The sequence below is a fragment of the Haliotis cracherodii genome, unplaced genomic scaffold (assembly GCF_022045235.1).
Source record: "Haliotis cracherodii isolate W230 unplaced genomic scaffold, xgHalCrac1.p SCAF_12, whole genome shotgun sequence".
In the NCBI taxonomy this organism is placed as follows: Eukaryota; Metazoa; Mollusca; class Gastropoda; order Lepetellida; family Haliotidae; genus Haliotis; species Haliotis cracherodii.
The window spans coordinates 6479438-6507042 of record NW_027266267.1 but is presented as its reverse complement, the minus strand read 5'-3'; the positions used below and the strand labels follow the sequence as shown (position 1 = coordinate 6507042).

The window sequence follows — 27605 nt, the reverse complement described above, 5'->3', positions numbered from 1 at the left end:
TGTTTTAGCCCCTTAATGCCAAGCGCCAGACAGGGTAACAACAAGTACCATCTTTTAACGTCTTTAGGTATGACGCTGCCGGGGATTGAACCCCGGACCTTCCTCTCTCCAGGTGGGTGCCCTACCACTAGACCACGGAGGCTGTCAGTCATACAAGGACAAGATAGTGAGGACAAATATGTAGTTTATTGAGACACACTTCTCAAACATAACAATACAAATATATACAACCAGGTTATCAAAGCCAGTGTGGGCGCGGGGGGATATCATGGCTCATCCTCCCTTATCCAGGGTATAATATGTCCATTCGGTCACAATACATACCCCGGACCCAGTCCATCATAACTTCATTTGGGAGAGAGTCGAAGGGAGTTTATTGGAGACAGCAGCGATTCCATAATATTGACACAGGACAACATCTCATGCTAATAACACAAAACAGGAGTGAGACTGTATTTTTACACATTTCATTCTTTGAGTGTCCCCCCCCCCCCCCCCCCCCCCCCCAAACCTTAAAAATCAATGTGACTGTTCACATATGCAAAAACATTGACACAACATGCAATCAGTCAAGTGTTCCAAAGAAACACTTCATAGCCCATACACTTCTTGATAAGGGTACAAATATTACAATGATTAAGAAAAGAAATAACTGCTTTAAATGTCTACATGTAAACTGTATCTATAAGCATTACAGTGTCAAAGAAATTTCAGGGGTAGATTTGTTAATATAATTCCACTTCCATGTGGTGATAGCACAAATCAAATAGAGCCTTTGGAAGTAGTGGTCTTGGCCATGTTATGATTATCGATTAGTTTATCTTTCTTGTTTGTTTGTTTATTTGTTGATTAACGCCGCTCTCAGCAATATTCCAGCCATATGACGGCGGTCTGTAAATAATCAAGTCTGGACAAGATGATCCAGTGATTGACATCATGAGCATCTATCTAATCAATTGTGATACGATGACATGCACCAACCAAGTCGGCGATCCTGACCACCCGATCCTGTTAGTCGCCTCTTATGACAAGTATAGTCTCCTACGGCAAGCATGGGTTGCTGAAGACCTATTCTAACCCTGATCTTCACGGCTCTTATCTATCTTGACTGGGATTTGATTGGAACATGCCTAGATGAGCAAAAGACACGGCCATCAGCAGTTTCCACAAACTGATTTGGTCATTTTGAAAATAAACCAGCCAAAACATGACCAAATTAGGGATGAAGTATCGGCTTCAAATACTAGCCGGTCCAGTGTTGTATTTGGTTGCCACAAGCCAAGGGACAAGCAGCCCAATCTACCCCTCAAGTTTTCATGTACAGATGAGGATAGCCTGTCAAAAACATTTCATCTGGAACAAACTCCAAATCCCAAAATGTAACAATCAACAAGAATATATTACAAGTGAAATGTTGGTCATGCACTCCAATCTGACTTCATCAGGAGCTATGGAATAGTTTGTCACATTAAGGCACCGACATCTCCAGCAATACAGGGAGGCACAGGTGGCCCAGTCGTCTAAGGCGCCGCGATTCGCTGTGCAGAGTTGCGTCCCTTGGGCACGCCAGAAACCTATGATTGTGTGTTCGAATCCCGGTTCACCCTGATTATGTTTCTAGGTGTGTCAGCACCATACCCGTGCTCGTGGGTTTCACCGAAGTGGTAAACGTCTGAGACCTGCATCACTTCGGGCTTTCCTCCCACATTAAGCTGACACGCCGTGATATAACTTGCATACTGTTAAAAGCGGCGTTAAACCCAACTCACTCACTCCAGCAGAACCACAAACACCAGGATGTTCTTGTCCAGTGGGGTATTCTGTGTGAGAATACGTCGTGGGTACTCCAGACTTGTCTTACAGGGGTTTAAGCTTGGGCCAAAAGGTGCTAGCAGACTTGATACAAGTCATGTAATATTGTCATGTCTGTTGACTCGAATTCCAGGAGTTCCTGATTACCGTTATTCCAAGACAATGTCTCAGTTTCACACACAGCACCAGCATGCAAAATAAAATAAACGCTGGTTGGTAGCCCGTGCCTAGCTTAATTTTATTCTAGTGAGCTGTAATATTGTTATTCAGGTGTCAAATATGAATTTCGAAAAAAGGAAAGGAATTTCCTGCTAAATCAGTCGATCTGCTTCAAATAGCTGATTTGTTGAACTCAGTGCTCCATTGCATACCTGTGCTACTATAGTACAGCACCTTCCTATCTGAGTGAACTTCTTACCCTACACCAGCCAGCACGAGATCTCAGATCAGCACATAAACTCCAGTTTAGTGTCCCTATGGTCTCACTCAAAGCATTCGGCAACAGAACTTTTGCTCACACTGCATCAGTGCTCTGGAATTCCCTTCAAGTGGAAATTAGGCAATCTCCAACTCTGGACACTTTCAAGACAAAACTAAAGACTTATCTCTTTAGATGTGTCTATGACCCTGTGTGCGGCGCTATGAGCGAGTACGTAGACGGAAGTGGCGCTGAAGAAATGGACTTTATTATTATTATTATTATTTACACATATTCGTGTAGAGTGAACGCTGTATTCCAGTTATATTAGGCTTGTCAGCTTGATGTGGGAGGAGTGAGTTAGTGAGTCGAGTTTAACGCCACTTTTAACAGTATTCCAGTTATATCGCGGCGTGTCAGCTTAATGTGTGAGGAAAGCCCGAAGTGATGCAGGTCTCAGACGTTTACAAATTTGGTGAAAGCCACGAGCACGGGTATGGTGCTGACACACCTAGAAATATACCGTATTCTAAGTAATAAGTGCTCAGGGCGCTCTCAAAATAAGAAATAGGGGGCTCTTATTAGAATGGTATTTTGATTGAAAAAAAAAAGAGTTGAAAGATACATTTTGTGGTTTATGCTGACAGCCTGAAATGTTTATATACGACAGATATATCTTTCCAGAATTAAATTGCCCATAATTAATGGTGCGTATAACACACGAGTGTGTTTTATACACGAATAAATAAGTCTTGTGTACATTGATCAATCGGAAGGGGTGCTAATTGGGATTGTTCACAAGCCAATATATTAATATATATCGCCGTGGGCGCTTATGAGAGTGGGGCGCTTATTACGTCGAATACGGTAACCGGGGCGAACCGGGATTTGAACCAAAGGTTTCTGGTGTGTCCTATGATGTACAGCGAATTGCATCACCTAAACCAACTGGGCCACTCGTGCCCCTCATCCATGTGGAGCTCATGCACCATATACACATGCATGTTGAGGTGCAGTCCTGATGCACGGCTATCCTGATACACTTGCAGGGTCAGCTTTGTGATCCAATCATATGTCTGTCTCTCCCGGCTGTCAGTTTCTAGCCACATCTAGCCTCACATCTAGCCTCACATCTAGCCTCACATCTAGCCTCACATCTAGCCGGAATGTCACTAGTCCTGTGAAAGCATTCACTCACACACCAAGACGTCCACCTGGTCAGTTTGGTCTTCCTGCTTGCTGACTGTGATACGTGCTCTGAAAGAGAAAATTGCGACTGAGTAAGTGAGGTTAGGTTCAACATAATTTTGAACGATATTTCAGTTACAGCACGGTGTGTCTGCTTAGTGTCATCTTCCCGAGGCAAGGGAATTAACTGACTATAAAAATCCAGTTTCCACCCTTGCCGAACTAGGCTGGTATTATGGAGTTACATTTTGGCTGGACTAACGAGTCTATGCATAGTCCAATCAAAATTGTGCAACGAAATCGAAATCCGGTAAACTGTCATGCAGATTTCGGTCGATTGAAGGATTTGCAAAGCATGTGCACCGCCAACTCGTTGTTTACAGATATTTTCTAAATCTTTTCATGTTTTTAATCAAGGTGCTCACGCTTTGCGCGATGTTAAGACCCGTTTTATCACAACATAGACCTTGATTATTGATCAGATCGTCTTGACTGGGCGCCACTGTTTTGTTTGAAACAAATGCAAGTGATACGAAAGGTGGAATCTGATTGGTCTAAAGGAGAGGCTTAGAAGGGACATAACAGCCACTGGTGGCGCAACGATGGACCCAAGGATTTCCAATCTAGTTCGGCAAGGGTGGAAACTGGACTTTTAAAGTCAGTTAACTCACTTGCCTCGGGAAGATGCTTAGTGTGGGAGGTAAGCCCTACCGTATATTGCTGTCTATAAGGCAAGTTTTCATAACTAGAATTAGGGGGGTTTGAAGTGGGGACCCCCTATACACGGGGTTGAAGATCTCACAATTATTGCTAATTGTACCACTTTCAGGCTCCCCTGGCGAGGACAACCGGCGTTTGATAGCCAGAACAGCACCAATGTTGTTTGACAGTAAACTTCATATTTTGTCCAAAATAACTGTACCAAGAACTATTTCTGAATATAAACACCAATTGTATCTGATTTTCTTGTTTAACTGAGTCTTGCCTCTGATAGATAATATATCAACACGAGTTGATAAAAGTGGAAAAACTCCGGGGCTTACCAAGGATTTTTTCCACTTTTATCAACGAGTGTTGATATATTTGATTTCAAAAGACACGAGGGTGAGATTTTATTATCACCAACATCATTCTTCCAACTTTTTCAGTTTGTAGACAGTAATAAGCAGTGTCTTAAGTGTAAAAAGTGCTGCTAACAGCTTCAGTAGCAGAGCAATTGGTGATGTCATTTGAATGTGACGTCATGGTAACTAGTGACGTCACACTGGTCTGCAAAGCATTGTGATGCACTTGATCTCACCCAAGCGATATCTCCTGTGGGAGCCATTTTGGATGATAAATATAAATAACTTATGCCAAAGGTGCATAAGATAATATGAGATGATCCCGCTTATGTGTGCTTCCAGCTCTCGACTTACGGATGTTGAGTTTTTTCATTTGTCAGCTGGCTTGGCAACATGGACAGAACCAAGACTCAGTTAAACAAGAAAATCAGTTACAATTGGTGTTTTTATACAGAAATAGTTCTCCGAACAGTTATTTCCGACAAAACATGAAGTTTACTGTCAAACAACATTGGTGACGTACTGGCTATCGAATGCCGGTTGACCACGTCCATTTCTACCCTTGCCGACCTAGCCTGGAATTTCTGGGCTCGATCGTAGCGCCACCAGTGGTTATTACAAACTATGTCTCTTTTATAGTCAGTTAACTCCCTTGCCTAGGGAAGATGCAAGCTCCTTCCTAGCGCGTGACACCTTCGTTACACTCTTAATAACATCGCTGCCACCAGTTTGGGCACGGCCATTACAAGAATCTTGAAATTTGCCCTCTAACCCCGGATATAGTAACATTTATACTTTCGTCTTTGGGAATGCCAATACAGTTATTTTTTAAAAGGTTTACGACTGACCATATTTCCAAGATGAATTAACCTTCTTGTTCGTTTGGTTCAAGATTGCAGATGAACGGAAAATCAACCGAATTCTCCCATACATTCTTACAATACCAATTACATGATTGTTGTAATGAAACAGAAATTCACAAAGAAAATAATATAGCAGAGATAAAGCATCACAGCAGTCATCACTTGTTTGTGAACATAAGTCAGTCAGTTGCGAGTTCAGCTCCAACCATGGTTGTGGCCACCTATCACAGTGGGGAGCTTTCACTGGTGGCAGCGATAGTACAGAGAGCTCCACAAACGGGATATCATCAGAGTGAGTGAGTGAGTTGGATTTAACGCCCCTTTTAACAGTATTCCAGTCATATCACGGCGTGTCAGCTTAATGTGGGAGGAAAGCCTGAAGTGATGCAGGTCTCAGACGTTTACCACCTCGGTGAAACCCACGAGCACGGGTATGGTGCTGACAAAACTAGAAACATAATCAGGGCGAACCGGGATTCGAACCCTCAATCACAGGTTTCTGGCGTGCCCAAGGGACGCAACTCTGCATAGAGAATCGCAGCGCCTCAGACGACTGGGCCACCCGCGCCCCCAAAATCATCAGAGCCAACAAGCAATAAATGAAGGAAACAAGCAGTTTAACTTTCAGCTTAAATGGTTTCCACCTTTCCACCTTTGCCAAACTAGGCTTGAATTTCTGGGCTCGAATGTAGTGCAGCAGTGGCTATTACGAGTTATGTCCCTTTTACAGTCAGTTAACTCCCTTGCCTCGGGAAGATGGTCACTATGATGGGAAGCGAGGTCGTACCTGTGTGGGTGGCTGGTAGGTGCTTGAGGGGGTAGCCTGGGTGCGGGCGGGGTACCCGGTCACTATACTGCCCTGGAATGATAGAACAAACGTGAGGGACAGACCATTGGATGCCTGGAATTTTGTATCAGACTTAGATATTTTTCAGCTTCAGCTGCAAAGCCATATATTTTATTATTATTGTTTGTTTGTTGTTTAACGCCGCACTCAGCAATATTCAAGCAACATGAAGGCAGTCTGTAAATAATCGAGTCTGGACTAGACCATCAAGTGATTGACATCATGAGCATCGATCTAGGCCATTGGGATATGATGACATGCATTAACCAAGTCAGCGAGTCTGACCACCCGATCCCCTTAGTCGTCTCTTATAAGCACAGTATCCTGTATCAGATCTCTAGATGTTATGATTTTTTACATTAGCAGTATCTCGTGTGCAGGCTGCAACTTTATCCTCTCGTCCGAAGCCCTTGTCTTGTAAACTTTCTTGGTATCTAGAAAGATCAGCTTATACTAGTCCACTCACTAAGACTAACACCTACAATAATGCCACTCTACAAGTGTGGCAGAGTAGGCTCAACAGTTTTGGAAATAAAGCAAGGCTCACTAACAAGCAAGACTTCGACTCCAACATATTTCTTAATTAAAAAAAATTAAAAAAGGAATATTTTGTCAGAAAATCCACTTATCGAAAATAAACTTTCCACTGCACCTCTCCAATTGGAAAAGAATCATGACGTAGTTTTCTGGATAGAGGTCGCACAAAAGTAAAAAAATGAAAAAAAAGCTGTTTTTTTCAGAAAATCCAAAAATTGACATCAAACTTCGCACTGCACCTATCCTAAGTTTGAAAAGAATCTATGAAGAAGTTTTCAAGTTATAAGTCAGACAAAACATTTCCTCTGAAGGTGAGGTGAGGTGAGGTGATGTGAAATGGGGTTTAATGTCGCGTCCAAGATTATTGCACTTATATAGCGACGTGCATGTACGTGTGTGTGTGGCTGCTTGTACTAGTCCAGACTGATGCCGATTTATAGTGCTAGCTCACTGACATACCATGCCGCATTTTAACATGAATACCCCACTCAGACACAGTATACTGACTCAGAGCAGACCAGTCCTTGTTTTAGCCCCTTAATGCCGAGTGCCAGACAGGGTAACAACAAGTACCATCTTTTAATCTCTTTTGGTATGACGCGGCCGGGGATCGAACCCCGGACCTTCTGCTCACCGGGCGGACGCTCTACCACTAGACCACGGAGGCTGTCTTTCCTCTGAAGGATGGCCAGGGAGACAGAATTCTTTGGTATAACTATATACCCTGGCCCTTTAAGGTCAGGGGTGTACAATAAACTCAGACTTCAGAAGCTGCAGACCCTGACTAAACTCTTCAGGCCCTCATTTCAAAAACTGCAGCACACTGTGACAAATAAATTAAAACATAAATTTACTGCAGGCCACAGGGACCCATACAAATTTTGAAACTACGAGCCCGATGTACCTGCCGCGTTTCTACAGGCAGGAGCCTATTTTGAACACTGGTGAGCAAGCATTAGACCAACTTCTCCCAGGATTCCTTGTAAGCATCTGGGCAAAATGACCTTGACCTTGACCTCTGGAGCCCATTCAACGAAGCTATCTTTACACTAAGGAAGTTGGAAATCTATCATGAAGTTATGATATACATGACACGAACATCTGCTTGTGAGATCGCCAGAGGTCAAAGTCAAAGTGACATTAGCAGACTCAGTGTTAACCTAGCAGTGTGCAAGGAATGCTGGGAGAGATGGGTGACTTATAAAGGTGAAGGTCACTGGTGTACTTTGGACGAAGCAGCTTGTTGGACTTGAAGCTGCTGCTGCATCATTGCCGCTGCCGCCGCCGCCGTTGGCTGCTGCCCGGACATCTGGGGGGCCTTATTGCGCAGCCCACCCTGCAAGGCAAGCACACACTACTGACTACACAGACAGACAGACCTACCTCAGAGATTACCATCTTCAGGACACACAAACTTATTTCCACGTTATACCAATGACCTTGCACAAAATGACGAAACGTAAATCAAAAAAATATTTATAATATAAATTTGCTTAATTTTTTTATCTTTTATTATAGGTTTCATTTAATTACATAAGATTATGAAAGAAATAAAAACCAAATTAACCCAAAATAATTTTTGTCTTTCTGTCCCCTGTCTTGACAAATTGTGCAAGATCATCAGTAAAACAATAAATCGATCTGCCTTAAATAGTAATAAGAACAGGTTTAAAAGCTTGCACTACTAGCTCGGCGTCAGAAAAAAATAGGAAGCATTCTACCTACTGACTGTTCCCCTGGTGGTGGTGTGATAGACACAAACCTATACTGCTGCTGTATGGGAGAGACAACCTGATTGGTGAGGTGGCGCCAGTGCTGGGCAGACGAGTGAGTGTTAAGGCCACAGCATCCTCGTCCATCCAGGGCATTATATCTCTATATATAGGCTGGATCCCTCCATCATACCGTATTCGACGTAATAAGGGCCCCGCTCTAATAAGCGCCCACGGCGATATTTGCTGATATATTGGCTAGTGAACAATCCCAATTAGCATCCCTTCCGATTGACCAATGTACACGCAAACCACGAAATTTATCTTTCAACCGTTTTTTTCACCAACATAATATTCTAATAAGAGCCCCCTATTTCTAATTTTGAGAGCGCCCAGTGCGCTTATTACGTCGAATACGGTAAAAGCTTTGTTACAGAAATGACGTCTCCCTCCAAATCCAATACCAGTACCTTACTACTAACTAAGAAGTGTTCGAAAGAAAGTGGGGGTGATGGGGGTTTGTTTGTTTGTTGTTTAACGCCGCACGAAGACTCCAGGGTACGAATAGGTCTTTAGCAACCCATGCTTGCCGTAAATATGCGACAAACGGGATCGTGTGGTCAGGCTCGCTGACTTGGTTGATGCATGTCATCGATCCCAATTGCGTGGATCGATGCTCATGACATTAATCACTGGATTGTCTGGTCCAGACTCGATTATCTACAGACCGCAGTCATATAGCTGGAATATTGCTGAGTGCGGCGTTAAACAACAAACCAACCAACCAATCCAAACTTTAACCTTTTTGACTAGGGCTCATCTTCCTGAGGCAAGGGTGTTAACTGACAATAAAAGTCCAGTTTCCACCCTTGCCGAACTAGTCTGGTATTATGGAGTTACATTTTGGCTGGACTTACGAGTCTATGCATAATCTAATCAAAATCGCACAACAAAATAAAAAATCGGCTCGTAACTGTCATGCAGACTTCGGTCGATTGCAAGATTTGCAAAGCATGTGCACCAGTAACTCGTTGTAAACAGATATTTTCTAAATCTTTTCATGTTTTTAATCAAGGTGCTCGCGTGATTTGATGCACTTCGCGATGTAAGACCCGTCTTATCAGAATATAGATCTTGATTATCGATCAGATTGTCTTGACTGGGCGCTGCCATTTTGTTTGAAGCAAATGCAAGTGATACGAGAGGTGGAATCCGATTGGTCCTTATGAGAGGCATAGAAGGGACATAACTCTTAATCGCCACAGGTGGCGCTATGATTGAGCCCAGGAATTCCAGCCTAGTTCAGCAAGGGTGGAAAGTGGACTTTTATAGTCACTTAACTTTCTTGCCTCGGGAAGATGACTACGGCTACGGAAAGACTCTTGAATTTCATGCTCAATTTCGAACACAATTTTATTAAATCAAGCCTTAGTTCTTGCTTCCACTAAACTAAGAACTGAGGACATCCCATTACATGTCTCATCAGAACGATTTCATCCGACCAATCAGAGCGTTGCTTACCAAATCAGGAAAGTGACAGTTGGAATGTGTTTTCTAGTCATGCATCCTCAAGGAGGTTAAATCGGCATTCCAGAAACAGTTACAGGCTACACGACTGAATCTGTCAAAATCATCGTCTATCACTCGCTTCAAAGGGATAAACATTTGAACTGGAAGAGACTTTCCATAGCATTCTATTTTTGTCATAAAATTCATTTTACGGAATGGTTCGTTTCGCAGCCCATTCTTTTAAGAATTAAGTCAGTAGCCTCGTTTTGGCTATTTCCGGTATTCAAGCAGTTTTTCGCATCGCAATTTCCCACCCACCACTCCCAGTAGCATTACTAGGTTCATGAGGGCTCTGCTCAAGAGTTAAGAGAAATGAGTAAACTATGACAATAGAGACATACAATCTTGGACATCTTGTTTCAATCACAAAACAAGAGTGACGTAACAGGACAACTATTTCCAACATGACGTCATTCAAACCGACCCATAACTGAGATATAATACCCTGGATAAACGAGGATGAGGCTCCAGGAGTGATGCAGAGTTAGTGTAATCACAGCAAGTGATGATAACACAGCATGAAGCTCCACTCACCATCACGGGGCTAAAATTATCATTTCAACAGCAGCGAAAGCCACAAGAAAACCTACATATTTAAAACTGTAACTTCAGTTTAATCCATGTTAGTTCTTTTTCAATCTCATTAAAATCAGATCTTAGTTCTCGCTACCGCTAAACAAAGATCTGAGGACATCCCATTACAGGTCACGTCAGACCGACCTTGCCCGAACTTTGTCCGACCAATGGAATGACCAATCAGAAGGCAGCTTTCTCGTGCTTTACGGCACTAATTTCAAATTGGCGACTACGCTTCGAAACATATTATGATAAATTCTTGATTACAATTTGAAACCTGAACAAAAGAACATTCCTGAATGGTTAATAGATGGTCTAGATTGTATGGATACAGTCGTTTTACCCGTAACTATTGTTCGGAGTTAAAGTTTCGAGGCTGCATGATCAGAAATCACATTCCGACTGTCACTTTCATAATCTGTTAAGCGATGCTCTGATTGGTTGGATGAAAGGTCGTTGTGACGTGACCCCTAATGGGATGTCCTCAGAGCTTTGTTTAGCGGTAGCGAGAAATGAGGTCTGATTTTAATGAGATTGGTTCTTATTTGAAAAAAAGAACAAGTTCCAGCAGGTAATAAATACATACAATAATCAGACAATATCTGACAAAAAGCGAAGTCCTGGTATGACTCCTGTCACCGTGCTACAAACGCATACAGACAAATCTTGTCTAACAAATGTGAATATTTGTCATTGTAATGGAAGTAACATCCCATTCTTTCAAAAAACTCTATGTGATGCCAAACAAAAACAAGTTATTCACAGCAATTTCTTTTTGTGTTCACTTTTTGATAAATCCAATTCATTATGACCCGCACAATTTGGAGGTATGCTGCATTTCCCACTGGGTGAGTGAGTGAGTGAGTGAGTGAGTGAGTGAGTGAGTGAGAGTGAGTGAGTGAGTGAGTGAGTGAGTGAGTGGGTAAGTGAGTGAGTGAGGGAGAGTGAGTGAGTGCGTGTGTGAGTGAGTGAGTGGGTAAGTGAGTAAGTGAGTGAGTGAGTGAGTGAGTGAGTGAGTGAGTGAGTGTCTAACCTTGCTTTTAGCAATATTCCAGCAATATCACTGTGGAGGACACCAGAAATGGACTTCACACATTGTGGAGAATCGAACCCATGCTTTCGCCGTGACAAGCGACCACTTTAACCACTAGACTATCCCCCCCTCCCCACTGATTGCTGTCACTGATTTCTAACTGTTATCCTAATGACTATATGCGCAGTCTGTGTTGTTATTGTTGACTTACACAGATTTGCCATATGCAAACAGTTTTTTATGCAATACCACATAAATGCAAAAAACTCATTTTAACTAAATTTGTGAAAAACAAAAATTATACAATTTTGCACTCACCATTCCAACTGAAGATAAGTAACAATCAAATATATAAACAGAGCCCTAAAGAGCTGTAGCTCACCTGACAAATAGAAATAATTGTACCCATGTTTATAAGATTGAAATATTGAGCACTGTTTAGACACCTGAGATTAGCAACATTCAAACAAAGATACAGTTTGATAGGCCTTGTAGCATCCCTGATGTCAAACAAGTTGTAGCACTAGAATAACGGTGGTACAATTTACCTGAAGGTCAAAGGTCATTTCTCAGTCAGAAATCAAAACATGCCCCCAAATAATATTGTATGTTATTCCCTATACCCCATACTTGACAATCATATTTCATAATGATATATGCTGAAAAATACCAAGAATTACATTTTCAATATGGTCACCAAGGAAGCCATGTAGTCTCTAACAAGTCCCCTGAGGGCGTGGTTGAATCTGGCGCATACAGACAGTGTAGTCTCCAGGTAGTCCCCAGGGGTGTGGCAGACCCTGGAATCATGATGTACTCACCCTAGGGAAAGGATACGCCCCCGCCGGCCACGCTTCAGTCTGGTAGTTGCGTTGTTGATCTCGAACCTTAAAGTAACAAGTTGATACAAGTTGACACACAGCAACAATCCAACACTTAAACCCAAAGTAGATGCAATACCCATGATGGTCCGGCTTAGAATCAATCTTCAGCAACCTACACGAGATGTATCACAATACATAGGTCGTGGTACGATACGTATCGCGATATGCATATATATGTCAAATTGCCTGGAAACTTCTTGACTATAAATATTTCAGAGCAGGTTGCAAAGGAAAAGCTAGCTGCAGACACATGTTCATAGTAGTTATGATTAGTTGTGTACTTGAAAAGCTAATTACAACACATCAGCAAAAATGCTGAGCTGGGGTTCATAAAATGAGTATTAAGTAATTTATTTTAGCAAGTGTAAAGTCTTTTATTGATACATAAGAAAAACATGGTGTATCATATCGATACATAAAAAAACTGTATCGTGTATTGTATCGTGTGACCTGCCCTATATACCGACCTGCCCTATATACCGACCTGCCCTATATACAGTCAAGTCTCATTAATCCGACATCGTTGGTTGCACATGATTGTGTCGGATTAACGAGTATGTCGGATTAACGAAATTAAGTGATTTGTGATCGAAAATCGGACGTCTTCACGATAGATAATAACCGTGTGTACCTTGTAATACAATCATTAAAAACGAAATATTAATATTGTTATGTTGTTTATTCATTCATTCCTTAATTTATAATTAATGACTGTGCAAAAATAATAATAATTTTCCCAATTATACATAACAATAGAGTCATTACTCACTGAATTTATCACATGATCAACGACACACATTTCCTCGTGTAAATGCAAGTGCTACTGTCTTAACAACTTGTTTCATCTACTTAAAATAGTCTGTCAGTGTTTTCTGTTTCTAACATTTTGAAGGCACATTTCTCAAAGTCCCCTGCTCGCTTGACGTCTAGGGCTTGTGGTTCTTCAGCATCAACATTGTCGAGGTGTAATTTCAATTGCTGTTTCTTATAATAAAGCTTGAAATTCTTTATGATCCCGGCATCTAGAGGCTGAATGTGCGATGTGGTGTTTGGAGGCAAAAAGTGACATTTCACATTAGTTATGTCGACAGTAGCATGGGATGGGGCGTTGTCCAACAGCAATACCACATGGCATTGCTCCAATCGCATTTGCCGATCCAAGATCAGTAGCCAGGCTTTGAGTATGAATGAAGTCATCCATGCTTTCTTGTTTACATACCAGTCGACCATGGTGAGTCGACCATGTTTTATATACCTGTTCGTATTTTAAACTGGCTTCATGCACATTTATCTGGCTTCAATTTGTAAACTACATTTGTATAGCTTTGTACATACAGGTTTGAATAGCTTTTCCTGTTAATTGTTAAGTTAATCTCTGCAGCCAGTGCGTGTCAAAACACGGGGTTGTGTACTCGCGGTCAGATGACCACGGAGTACGCTGACCACTGTGTCGGATTAACGAGACTGATTAATGAGTGTTTTCGTGATTTCGTTGCAAATTAGGTGTGTCGGAGTTGGAGTGCGAGAATGTCGGATTAACGGGACTAAATAGCACTGAATCAATCGGTTCCCATCATTTGTGTCGGATAAAGCCGAGTGTCGGATTAACGAGTGTCGGATTAACGAGACTTGACTGTACCGACCTGCCCCATATACCGACCTGCTCTATAAACCGACCTGCCCCATATACCGACCTGCCCTTTACCGACCTGCCCTATATACCGACCTGTCCCATATACCAACCTGCCCCATATACCGACTTGCTCTATAACCGACCTGCCCTATATACCGACCTGCCCCATATACCGACCTGCTCTAATAGCCGACCTGCCCCATATACCGACCAGCCCCATATACCGACCTGCTCTATATACCGACCTGCTCTATATACCGACCTGTCCCATATACCAACCTGCCCCATATACCGACTTGCTCTATAACCGACCTGCTCTATATACCGACCTGTCCCATATACCGACCTGCCCCATATACCGACATGCCCCATATACCGACCTGCTCTATATACCGACCTGCCCCATATACCGACCTGCTCTATATACCGACCTGCCCCATATACCGACCTGCTCTAATAGCCGACCTGCCCCATATACCGACCAGCCCCATATACCGACCTGCTCTATATACCGACCTGCTCTATATACCGACCTGTCCCATATACCGACCTGCCCCATATACCGACATGCCCCATATACCGACCTGCTCTATATACCGACCTGCCCCATATACCGACCTGCTCTATATACCGACCTGTCCCATATACCAACCTGCTCTAATAGCCGACCTGCCCCATATACCGACCTGCCCCATATACCGACCTGCCCCATATACCGACCTGCTCTATATACCGACCTGTCCCATATACCGACTTGCTCTATAACCGACCTGCCTCATATACTGACCTGCAATATATACCGACCTGCTCCATATACCAACCTGCCCCATATACTGACCTGCTCTATATACCGACCTGCCCCATATACCGACATGCCCCATATACCGACCTGCTCTATATACCGACCTGCCCCATATACCGACCTGCTCTATATACCGACCTGCCCCATATACCGACATGCCCTATATACCGACCTGCCCCATATACCGACATGCCCTATATATACTGACCTGCCCCATATATCGACCTGCCCCATATACCGACCTGCCCCATATACCGACCTGCTCTATATACCGACCTGCCCCATATACCGACCTGCTCTATATACCGACCTGCCCCATATACCGACATGCCCTATATACCGACCTGCCCCATATACCAACCTGCCCCATATACCAACCTGCCCTATAACAAACCTGCCTCATATACCGACATGCCCTATATATACTGACCTGCCCCATATACCGACCTGCCTCATATACCCACCTGCCCCATATACCCACCTGTCCCATATACCGACCTGCCCTATATACCGACCTGCCCCATATACCGACCTGCTCCATGTACCGACCTGCCCTATACATACCGACCTGCCCCATATATCAACCTGCCCTACATACCGACCTGCCCTATATACCGACCTGCTGGATCTTGTACTTCTCCTCGTTGAATGTGGACTTCTGGGTGGCGTGGTCCAGAGGCTGCTGGATGGGGATGCCGGGGTTGTGGGGAGACCCGATGTACCCCGCCGCTGGACAACACACAATGACATGGCACGGTCAGAAATAGGGTTGGCTATGGTACAGATCATAGAGATCGGTAATCGTTAACTAAATATTGATCAATTATCGAAAAGTTTTGGTGAAGTAACTTTGAGCAATACGCAAAAAGAATTCAAAAGATTCAACATATTTCACTCCACGGGTGGGTGGTGGCACATTTATGCAGGGGTTAGTTTGTGTACAATTGAGATATAACAAAAACAGTTACCTTATTCGACGTAATAAGCGCGCAGGGCGCTCTCAAAAATAGAAATAAGGGGCTCTTATTAGAATATTATTTTGGTGGAAAAAACAAAGCTGGAAGATAAATTTCGTGGTTTATGCTGACAGTCTGAACTGTTTATATACGACATATATATTTTTCCAGATTTTTTTTGCCCATAATTAAGGGTGTATATAACACACGCGTGCATATTATATGTGAATAAAGTCTTGTGTACACTGATCAATCCGAAGGGGTGCTAACTGGGATTATTCACATGCCAATATATTAGCAAATATCGCCGTGGGCGCTTATTAGAGCGGGGCACTTATTACATCGAATACGGTAACTGTCCCTACCTTGTTGCTGCATTCGCTGTATGACATAGCCCGGAGGGTAGTTCTCTATTGGCTGTTTCTGCTGATGTTGAGCATAATGGCTGGGATAAGAGGTGAAAGCTGATTGGCTGGCTGGGTTGTACTTGCTGGCTGGTGATTGGCTGCTTGAGTAGACCACACTCTGTTGTTGGTAGGTGTGTCCTGGTTGGCTGGCATAGGTCACATGGACAGGTTGACCCTGGGGGTAGTTGCCTTGTTCTGTGGACACAGTCACTGATAGACTTGCACAAGTCTCTAAGGCAATAATTATTAGTTTAAATCATAATTTCTAGATTATTTAAATAATAAGAGCAAGTTGTCACTATAAGAGACTGGAGTCCACATATCTAGACTTGCCTATTAGGAGGATAGAATTACTACACATCCATGGATTATTTTTTCAGTGCAGCCTTGGAGCAAGGCTTAGTGACTAAGGTCACTGAGGTCACTGGAGGTGTTCTCTGTGTGGAAGCCTAAGCATTTCATGCAGGGTGTTATCTACGACTCCAAACTTACTACCCTTGGTGGCACAATAGTGAGTGAGTGAGTTGGGTTGAACGCCGCTTTTAACAGTATTCCAGTTATATCATGGCGTGTCAGCTTAATGTGGGAGGAAAGCCCGAAGTGATACAGGTCTCAGACGTTTACCACTTCGGTGAAACCCACGAGCACGGGTATGGTGTTGACAAACCTAGAAACATAATCGGGGCGAACCGGGATTCGAACCCACAATCATAGGTTTCTAGCGTGCCTAAGGGACGCAACTCTGCAACTCAGCGAATCACGGCGCCTTAGAAGACCTGAAATGTTTATGTATGGCAGATACATTTTTCCAAAATTTAATTGCCCATAATTAAAGGTGCATATACCACACGTGTGCGTATTATGCGCGAATAAATAAGTCTTGTTTACATTGATCAATCGGAAGGGGGCCTAATTGGGATTGTTCACGTGCCAATATATTAGCATATATCGCCGTGGGCGCGAATACGGTAAATCCTGTCTTGATTCAGTTCAAATAATGCAAACAAATACTTGAGAATCTACAAGGAGTTATAAAAAAATTGAATATGTAAGTAGTCTTAAAATTATCTGCGAGAGAGTCGGGCAGGTGGAGGAAAATTTCATGCAGCCCGACAGAAAAGTTACCAGCCACGGGCAGCAGGCAGGCAGTTATTTCGGACACTGCATAGAGTACATAGAAAGTGTGACGTACTGAAGTCAGCCTGCTGGTGCTGGTAGATGTGGGTGGCCTGTTTGGCGGGGGTGTAGGAGTAGGCCTGGTACGACGTGGACGGGGGAGGGGACGGACTTCTTGTGCGCTTCACACCCTGCAACACAAAAAACAACTGTCATACTAGACCCCCAAAAGTTAAGAATTATGAATATTTTGGGGGATATTTCTAAATTATTGTGTGCTCAGTCTTCACCACAAAATATTAATGATCCTTAGGTGAGTAGAGGTGAAATGGGGTTTAACGTCGCGTCCAAGATTATTGCACTTATATATAGCGACGTACATGTATGTGTGTGTCTTTGTGTGGCTGCTTGTACTAGTCCGGACTGATGCCGATTTATAGTGCTAGCTCACTCAGATACCATGCATGAATACCCCACTCAGACACAGTATACTGATTCCAAGCCGACCAGTCCTTGTTTTAGCCCCTTAATGCTGAGCGCCAGAAAGGGTAACAACAAGTACCATCTTTTAACGTCTTTTGGTATGACGCGGCCGGGGATCGAACCCCGGATCTTCCGCTCTCCGGGCGGACGCTCCACCACTAGACCACGGAGGTGGTTTAATGATCCTTAACTTTTGAGGGTCAGTATATATAAGGCAATATTGTTTTGTATCAAAACATGATCTCATGAGTGAGTGAGTGAGTGAGTTGGGTTTAATGCCGCTATTAACAGTATTCCAGTTATATCGCGGCGTAAGGAAAACCCGAAGTAATGCAGGTCTCAGACGTTTACCACTTCGGTGAAACCCACGAGCACGGGTATGGTGCTGACAAACCTAGAAACATAATTGGGGTGAACCGGGATTCGGACCCATAATCATAGGTTTCTGGCGTGCCCAAGGGACGCAACTCTGCACAGCGAATCGTGACACCTTAGACGACTGGGACACCCGTGCCCCCTGATCTCATGATACAACACTTGTCCTTTTATAAGGATGCATTGTTATGCATTTCAAACCATACTTCAGTGATCGGGCAGGACATTTCTGCCATACATTTCTGTCTATGGACATTGATCACTGCAATGGGGACATAAAATCCCGGAGATATTACATAAAATTCCCTTGGATTTACATAAAACAATGGGGACATAAAATCACGGAGATTTTACATAAAATCCCCTGGATATTACATAAAATCATGGGGACATAAAATCCCCTGGATATTACATAAAATCCCCTGGATATTACATAAAATCATGGGCACATAAAATCCGGGAGATATTACATAAAATCCCCTGAATATTACAGAAAATCATGGGGACATAAAATCCCGGAGATATTACATAAAATCCCCTGGATATTACAGAAAATCATGGGGACATAAAATCCCGGGGATATTACATAAAATCCCCTGGATATTACATAAAATCATGGGGCCATAAAATCCCGGAGATATTACATAAAATCCTGGGAATATTATCCAGAATTCCGGGGATATTATAATATCCATGTTTATGAGATTTAACCTGACTGGAGAACAGTAGGATGACATGACTTGAGGTTTATACTGAGAGTAAAAAGATGCCAGTTTCAGGCATCAAGGGTCGTGTTCATTGAAGAGAAAGCAAGGTGACACTCACGATGATAGACGAGGGAGGTTTGTACAGGGCGGGTCTGCCGGAGATCTGCTGTATCATGACGGGGTGGCCGGACACGGGGATGGCGTGGGAGGGGAAGCCTTGCTGGGCGTGCAGCAACATCTCGCTGCAACCATAATGTCATATTTTAGGTGACCAGAATTTGACAACTGACCACAAGATGACCATCTCAAGAACAGCTGGCCTGAACCTTCCTCAATCTCATTAAAATCAGACCTCAGTTCTCGCTACCGCTTAACAAAGATCTGAAGACATCCCATTAGGGGTCACGTCAGAACGACCTTTCATCCGACAAATCAGAGCGTCTCTTACCAGATTATGAAAGTGACAGTCGGAATGTGATTTCTAATTATGCATTTTCGAAAACTTTAACACGGGGTATTCCAAACGATAGTTACGGGTTTAACGACTGAATCCATGCAATCTAGACCATCTAGTAGCCATTCCAGAATGTTCTTTTGTTTAGAGTTCTAATTTGCAATCGAGAATTTGTCAAAATATGTTTCGAATCGCAGTCGCCAATTTGAAATTAGTGCCATAAAGCCTGAGAAAGCGTCCTTTTGATTGGTCATTCCATTGGTTGTTTAAAGTTCTTGCAAGGTCGGTCTGACGTGAACAGTAATGGGATGTCCTCAGATCTTTGTTTAGCGGTTCCGAGAACTAAGATCTGATTTTGATGAGATTGGAACCTTCCACAAACAGTCATTGGCCGTAATTGATTGCTAATTATACAAGAGGAATCATAAATGGTTTAGACTTTATGCGTTGTTGGTACCCTTTGAAGCCTAGTACTCCTCATCTTCCCTAGGCATGTGAGTTAATTGACTATAAAAGTCCAGTTTCCACCCTTGCCGAACTAGGCTGGTATTATGAAGTTACAGTTTGGCTGGACTAACGAGTCTATGCTTAGTCCAATCAAAATCGCACAACGAAATTGAAATTCGTTTTTTAAAGTGTCATGCATATTTCGGTCGACTGCAGGATTTGCAAAGCATGTGCACCGCCAACTCGTTGTCAACAGACATTTTCTAAATCTTTTCATGTTTTTAATGAAAGTGCTCAGGTGATTTGATGCACTTCGCGATGTATAACTCGTGTTATCACAATACAGATCTTGATTATCGATCAGATCGTCTTGACTTGACGCCCCCTTTTTGTTTGAAACATATACCAGTGATACAAGAGGTGGAATTTGATTGGTCCATGTGAGAGGCTTAGAAGGGACATAGCTCGTAATATCCCCTGAGGCGCTACGATCGAGCCCAGGAATTCCAGCCAAGTTCGGAAAGGCTGGAAACTGGACTTTTTAAGTCAGTTAACTCTCTTGCCTCGGGAAGATGAGTACCCCTAAATTATAGCTAAAAGTGGCCAAGATGAAGGTACATACCCTTATATTGAGTAAGCGAATTGTTTTTATGCCTCTTTTCACATTATTATTCCTTGGGAGGAAAGCCCAAGTGATGCTGGTATGGAGCTGACAAACCTAGAAACATAATCAGGGGATTCAAACCCACGATGACATGTTTCTGACGTGACCCAGGGTGAGGTGAGGTGAAATGGGGTTTAACGTTGCATCCAAGATTATTGCACTTATATAGCGACGTGCATGCACGTGCGTGTGTGTGTGTGTGTGTGTGTGTGTGTGTGTGTGTGTGTGTGTGTGTGTGTGTGTGTGTGTGTGTGTGTGTGTGTGTGTGTGTGTGTGGCTGCTTGTACTAGTCCAGACTGATGCCGATTTATAGTGCTAGTTCACTGATTTACCATGCCGCAGTTTAACATGAATACCCCACTCAGACACAGTATACTGACTCCGAGCCGACCAGTCCTTGTTTTAGCCCCTTAACGCCGAGCGCCAGACAGGGTAACAACAAGTACTATCTTTTTACGTCTTTTGGTATGACGCGGTCGGGGATCGAACCGCGGACCTTCCGCTCTCAGGGCGGACGCTCTACCACTAGACCACAGAGGCGGTATCGTGACCCAGGGACCAACTCTGGGTGACTAAGACAACTGAGGAGACAAGTGGTCCCTGTATAGTGAGAGATGTTAGGGGGACTGACCTCTGTTGCTCCTTGATCTGTGTCCGTCTCCGTGTCTCGTCCTCCTGATGGAGAACCTTCTTGAGGCGAGAAAACAGGTCATGCTTCTCCGTCTTCAGCGTCTCCAGCTTCACCTCCAACTGCGACACCTGCACCACAAGTAGGGGTGTCATTTCATATCGGGATATCAAGGTACCGATTATTTTTCAATGTTTTTTTAGATCAATTTTTATGTAGATGTTGCATCATAGCGAGCAGTTTTTCACACAGCAAGCAGTTTTTCACATGTATTGTTATGTGTTAGTAGTTTTACCTCTTCCCGAGGCAAGGGTTGGTTGGTTTGTTGTTTAACGCCGCACTCAGCAATATTCCAGCTATATGACGGCGGTCTGTAAATCAGAGTCTGGACCAGACAATCCAGTGATTGATATCATAAGCATCAATCCACGCAATTGGGATCGATGACATGCATCAACCAAGTCAGTGAGCCTGACCACCCGATCCCTTAAGTCGCCTTTTACGACAAGCATAGTCACCTTTTACGGCAAGCATGGGTTGCTAAAGACCTATTCTACCCCGGAATCTTCACGGGTCCTGAGGCAAGGGAGTCAACTGACTATGAAAATCCAGTTTCTACTCATTAACATTTTGACCATGTTGACTGGACTAACAAGTCTATGCGTAGTCCAATCAAAATCGAGTAATGAACTACACATCCTGTTCGTAAACAACATTGATTTCAACGTGCAGATTTTCTGATTGACTGGACGATTTGAAAAGCATCGGCACCGTTAACTGGACGTCGACAGATATTTTCCAAATGTTTTCATATTTTTGATCATGGTGCTCATATGATTTGATCACTTCGCGAGGTTTTTATTACAATATAGCTCTTGATTATCGATCAGATCCTTTGACTGGGCGCTGCCATTTTATTTGAAGCAAATGCAAGTGATATGAGAGGTGGAATCTGATTGTCAACAGGAGGGGCATTGAAGGGACATAACTTGTAATAGCCACTGGTGGGGCTACGATTAAGCCACGTAATTCCTACGTAGTTTGTCAAGGGTGGAAACTGGACTTTTGTAGTCAGTTAACTTCCTTGCCTCGGGAATTAAGATGCAACCCTTCCTGCGTTCCTCAATACCATCTTCCGGAGGCAAGGGAGTAAACTGACTTTAAAAGTCCAGTTTCCACCCTTGCCGAACTAGGCTGGAATTACTGGGCTCATTTGTTGTGCCACCAGTGGCTATTACCAATAATGTCCCTTCTAAGCCTCTCCTATGGACCAATCAGATTCCACCTCTCGTATCACTTGCGTTTGCTTCACACAAAATGGTGGCGCCCAGTCAGGACAATCTGATCCATAACTTGTGACATAACGGGTCTTACATTGCGAAGTGCATCAAATCGCGTGAGCACCTTAATTAAAAACATGAAAGGATTTGGAAAATATCTGCTGACAACAAATTGGCGATGCACATGCTTTGCAAACCCTGTGATCGATCGAAATCTGCACGACATTTTACAAACCGGATTTTGATTTTGGTGCGCGATTTTGATTGGACTATGCATAGACTCGTTAGTTCAGCCGAAACGTAACTCCATAATACCAGCCTAGTTCGACAAGGGTGGAAACTGGATTTTATAGTCAGTTAACTCTCTTGCCTCGGGAAGATGCTCAATACCGACTATGTATTGTACTGTTGGAGGACACTCACCTGTTCTTTAGTCTGTTCCAGAGTAAGGCTGTCTTCCTCCTCTTTCTTCTTCTTCAGTTCTCTCTCCTTCCTCAATCTCTCCATCATGGCATCCTGCTCTTGTTCTGGAAGACAGAGAGTAATCATGACAACACATCATAAAATTAAGAACATGTCTTCGTGGGTCTGACCATCACAGTCAGTATGATTTACCATTAACTTACCAGTTGTCACAAGCTCAGCTTACAGACTAAGACAGATTACTGGACAGAGGCTTCCGACACGTTGCTTAAAGATAGTCATCAATCATACTAAATAGCTGGAAGATCTACAGTAACCATGGCAACACATGGTCGAAATATGTCGCAGCTGAATTCCATTTCTTTATACATCAGCAGTACAACATCTTAAATTCATCTCACAAAATAAACAATTAATAGATTAAACATTATAAAGTGCCCTGTGTTCTGTGTGTGTGTTTGTGTGGCTGCTTGTACTAGTCCGGACTGATGCCGATTTATAGTGCTAGCCCACTGAGATACCATGCCGCAGTTTAACATCAATACCCCACTCAGACACAGTATACTGACTCCAAGCCGACCAGTACGTTGTTTTAGCCCTTTAATGCCGAGCACCAGACAGGATAACAACAAGTACCATCTTTTAACGTCTTTTGGTATGACGCAGCTGGGGATCGAACCCTGGACCTTCCGCTCTTGGTGCGGTCTCCGGGCGGACGCTCTACCACTAGACAAGGGAGGTGGTCTCCGGGCGGACGCTCTACCACAAGACAACGGAGGTGGTCTCCGGGCGGACGCTCTACCACAAGACAACGGAGGTGGTCTCCGGGCGGATGCTCTACCACTAGACAACGGAGGTGGTCTCCGGGCGGATGCTCTACCACAAGACAACGGAGACGGTCTCCAGGCGGGCGCTCTACCACTAGACAACGGAGGCGGTGTCCGGGCGGACGCTCTACCACAAGACAACGGAGGCGGTCTCCGGGCGGACGCTCTACCACAAGACAACGGAGGTGGTCTCCGGGCGGATGCTCTACCACTAGACAACGTAGGTGGTCTCCGGGCGGATGCTCTACCACAAGACAACGGAGACGGTCTCCGGGCGGGCGCTCTACCACTAGACAACGGAGACGGTCTCCGGGCGGGCGCTCTACCACTAGACAACGGAGGCGGTGTCCGGGCGGACGCTCTACCACAAGACAACGGAGGTGGTGTCCGGGCGGACGCTCTACCACAAGACAACGGAGGAGGTCTCCGGGCGGACGCTCTACCACTAGACAACGGAGGTGGTCTCCGGGCGGACGCTCTACCACTAGACAACGGAGGTGGTCATATTTGTAAGATGTCAGCTCCATGGAGTATGTCTTTCATTGCTTGAGAGAAACCTGTACTGGCTAATTGGCCAGACTGTGACTTGGTGTATTTCACGTCTTCCAATGCTGCCTGCCTCGAGACATGCTCATTACATCAACCACCAGTCGGCTTGTCTGATCTAGACATGGCTATTTACATTTTTTGTTTTGTATAACGCCGCACTCAGCAATATTCCAGCTATATGACGGCAGTCTGTAAATAATCGAGTCAGGACCAGACAATACAGTGATTGACATCATGAGCATTGATCTACCCAAATGGGATACGATGATATGCATCAATCAAGTCAGCCAGCCTGACCACCCAAACCCGTTAGTCGCCTCTTACTTCAAGTTTAAAAAAAAAACAGTTTTAAAATACCAAAACGGACTTGTTTTGGTCATTCATGTCAATTGCAGAAGACAGAAAGCAACTGTATTTTAAATGTCCACAAAGTAATCCCTGCATAAAGGTGACACTACTCACAAGTGGGTGAAATACGAGTGTTGTTTACTTACAGACTTTTTTTTCATATTTGCCCAAAAAGTTACTCCTTCGATATTTATAGATAATTAATAGGGTTGCGACGGGTACTTGACAGGTACTTTCTGGACGCGAGTACCCGTTCAGGGGAGATAACTCTAATCGCCTTTCGTAACTCGTAAGTCACTTCAAAATGGACGACAAAGCGGACAAACGTTCAAATGTTTTAGGTAAGCCATGCAGGCATTTAATAAAAAACATAATACCTTAGAATAGATCAATAGATGTTTGATGACCTTTTATTCGCAAAAGCATTACAAACAAGTGGGACAACATTGAACTACGGGTACTCGTGTCCGGTTCGGGTATTGTCTGCCGGGTACTCCAGTTCAGTTTTCGTACCCGGTCGCAACCCTAATAATTAATCGATATTTAGTTAACGATTATTGATCTCTATGATCTGAATCAGCAGCCAGCCCTACACACACCTACCTTGTTTTTTCCTCTCCCTCTCCTTGAGGATGTGGCGTTTGAGGGCGTGGTACATGGTACGGGTCATCTTGGGACGCTCAAGCAGTGCTGGCATGTTGGTGCGGGGGAACTGTATACCGCGGCGCTTCTCCAATGCAGATATTGACCGGCACTCTTACAACGGGTACTATATGCCTGGAATGCAACACAATATAATACAGTCAATCTTGAAATTAATGTGAGCGTGAATTTAATGCGAAAATGCGAGTGGGTTTTGCTCGCATTCATTAAGCTTAGCATGTATGTCTCCATAATAACTATCAACACTAAGACTTTGGACAGTGGAAACACCAATTTAATCAAGTAAAGAAAAAAGGCTGAAGGAAACACACATTCCAATTTCAGTGTTCCTGTTTACTGGTAATTACCGGTAAAATTAGGCTTTGACCGGTAATTTGTTGGTTGGTTGTTGGTTGGTTTGTTGTTTTATGTCGCACTCAGCAATATTCCAGCTATATGACGGAGGTCTGTAAATAATCGAGTCTGGACCAGACAATCCAGTGTTCGACATCATGAGCATCGATCCACGAAATTGGGATCGATGACATTGTTCAACCAAGTCAGCGAGCCTGACCACCCGATCCCGTTCGTCCCCTCTTACGACAAGCATAGTCGCCTTTTACAGCAGGCATGGGTTGCTTAAGATCTATTCTGTCCCGGATCTTCACGGGTCGTGTGACTGACAATCCCTGTGGACTGGCAAAGAAAGTACCCTATAAATCTTTGTTTTTGAACAAAACATTGGCTTTATTCATATTAATATATATTTCAAATGAAGTCAGCTTGTCTGATACCATCAGAGAGTCCGCTTGTTTATTTTTAGTGCAAGCAAATCACATTTCGCTTTGCTTCGAGGTTAACTATATATTTGTAGCAACTTTGGCTTGAAATATTAACCAAAAAAAGGAGAATGTGACGGAACTTTACGTAAATGACTTGTCGATTTAACGAAGTTACTTCAGAGATGATGTCATTGCATTGAACATGATGAACAGAATTAAAACCAGGTAATTTTCACACTTTTTTTTATTTGCTAAAAGTTGGGACTGACAAAAATTAGGGGGGACTGGTAATGTTTCGAGTTGCCAGTCCTGGTGGACTGGTAGTTTCAAAAGAAAACAAGAACACTGAATTTTCTTAACCTGTACACCAGTCCGGCGGGACAATATGATTGAGGCGAGATGTTTGGTAGTGAGAGTAGCAGGATGAAATCTAATAATTTATTATTATTTTATAACTTATGGAAAAATGGAAAACATAAAACTTCTCTAGACACTAAAATGAAATATTTTTAATATACTCAGATTTTAAAAGAATACATTGTGATTCACTTGAACAGATTTATCCAGGAGTTTAGGATTGACTGGAACTTTTGTATAGCTATAGCGACTCAGAAGTACTATGTTACACAGATTTATAATCAGATTAATCTTTCTGTCTGTGCATAGATAAGATAACCTATAGCCTGGAATTTAATGCAAAACCGAAAACATGAACTAGTATGATCCATTACATGTTTAAAATTGAACTTTCTACCATCTCCTTGTCCATCTCAACCATGGTAACCTTAGTAAATGTAAGTAGGTCAATTTTTGTGTGGTAGTGAATTAATACACAGTGAAGAATGAAGTATCGATATTCAGATTGTCATAACCAATAAATACTGAATAAGTCACCAAATCTAAGAAATAGATTTTGAGATTGACAGGTCACTTGATGACGAAAAATTCTTATTTAATCAATTTGAGAACCCTGTTTACACCACCGACACAAGGCAACATGATCTGTGTTGTTGGGAAGATAACTAACTATGCAGTATTTCGTTGAGGGGTGGATATCCATATCAGACGGGTTATCAGTCACTTTTTGATGACATTCTTGGCACTGAAGCGGAAATAAGGATATTTAAGGTGGAATTTCTGTCACGTATTTCTGTTTTGATAAATATTTTTATAAATATGTTCATGTACAGAACCAGCGACCTCGATTTCTAAATAGTTGAGTTTGAATCTTTGAATGTCAACAAATTGGTTTTTGTAGTCGGCACATAAAATAAACATACCTTCACTTGAACAAGGCTTTTGTGACTTTAATAACTTCCTCTTTCAATACGTCATATATTTGGAGCTCCAAACAATCTGATTTTACGATATATTTGCAAAACTTTACATTTTACGACGAAACAAGAATCCAAACACATTTTCCATTTCCGGGGAACTCTTCAAACAGGAAGTCGAATAAGTTGGAACCGGTTCAGATATAACGATATTTCATTGGTCAAACCCCAAACCAATCTCTAACCGGTTTGTGAATCTTCGACTTGAACAAGTCGCGTTGTCTGAATGCAAGTTCGATGGCTGA

At 43.1% G+C, this 27605-nt stretch overlaps 1 protein-coding gene across 2 annotated transcripts; it reads right to left on the bottom strand.

Annotated features, from left to right (window-relative positions):
• Positions 1 to 510: 510 nt before the first annotated feature.
• Positions 511 to 27456, bottom strand: LOC139458149 (G protein pathway suppressor 2-like). 2 transcript variants are annotated; one of them, XM_071239468.1, is made up of 12 exons: positions 27307 to 27456; positions 25206 to 25379; positions 22879 to 22982; positions 21179 to 21306; positions 19101 to 19224; positions 17494 to 17608; positions 16260 to 16496; positions 15558 to 15667; positions 12441 to 12506; positions 7955 to 8065; positions 6133 to 6204; positions 511 to 3487 (listed from the first exon to the last, which is right to left on the bottom strand). In XM_071239468.1, the coding sequence occupies exons 2-12, from the start codon at positions 25297 to 25299 to the stop codon at positions 3449 to 3451; spliced, it is 1200 nt and encodes a 399-aa protein (XP_071095569.1). In that variant the 5' UTR covers positions 25300 to 25379; positions 27307 to 27456; the 3' UTR covers positions 511 to 3448. The 2 variants fall into 2 exon arrangements, with proteins under 2 accessions (XP_071095569.1, XP_071095570.1); XM_071239469.1 differs by lacking the exon at positions 7955 to 8065.
• Between the last annotated feature and the right edge of the window lie 149 nt (positions 27457 to 27605).

Excerpts from the sequence above, each read along its gene's own strand:
- LOC139458149 (XM_071239468.1), bottom strand. The coding sequence starts at position 25,299 with ATGCCAGCACTGCTTGAGCGTCCCAAGATGACCCGTACCATGTACCAC. Across the intron at positions 16,497-17,493 it reads GCACCAGCAGGCTGACTTCA|AACAAGGCAACTACCCCCAG; the intron begins GTACGTCACACT and ends CTGTGTCCACAG. Across the intron at positions 12,507-15,557 it reads AGAAGTACAAGATCCAGCAG|GTTCGAGATCAACAACGCAA; the intron begins GTCGGTATATAG and ends TGTTACTTTAAG.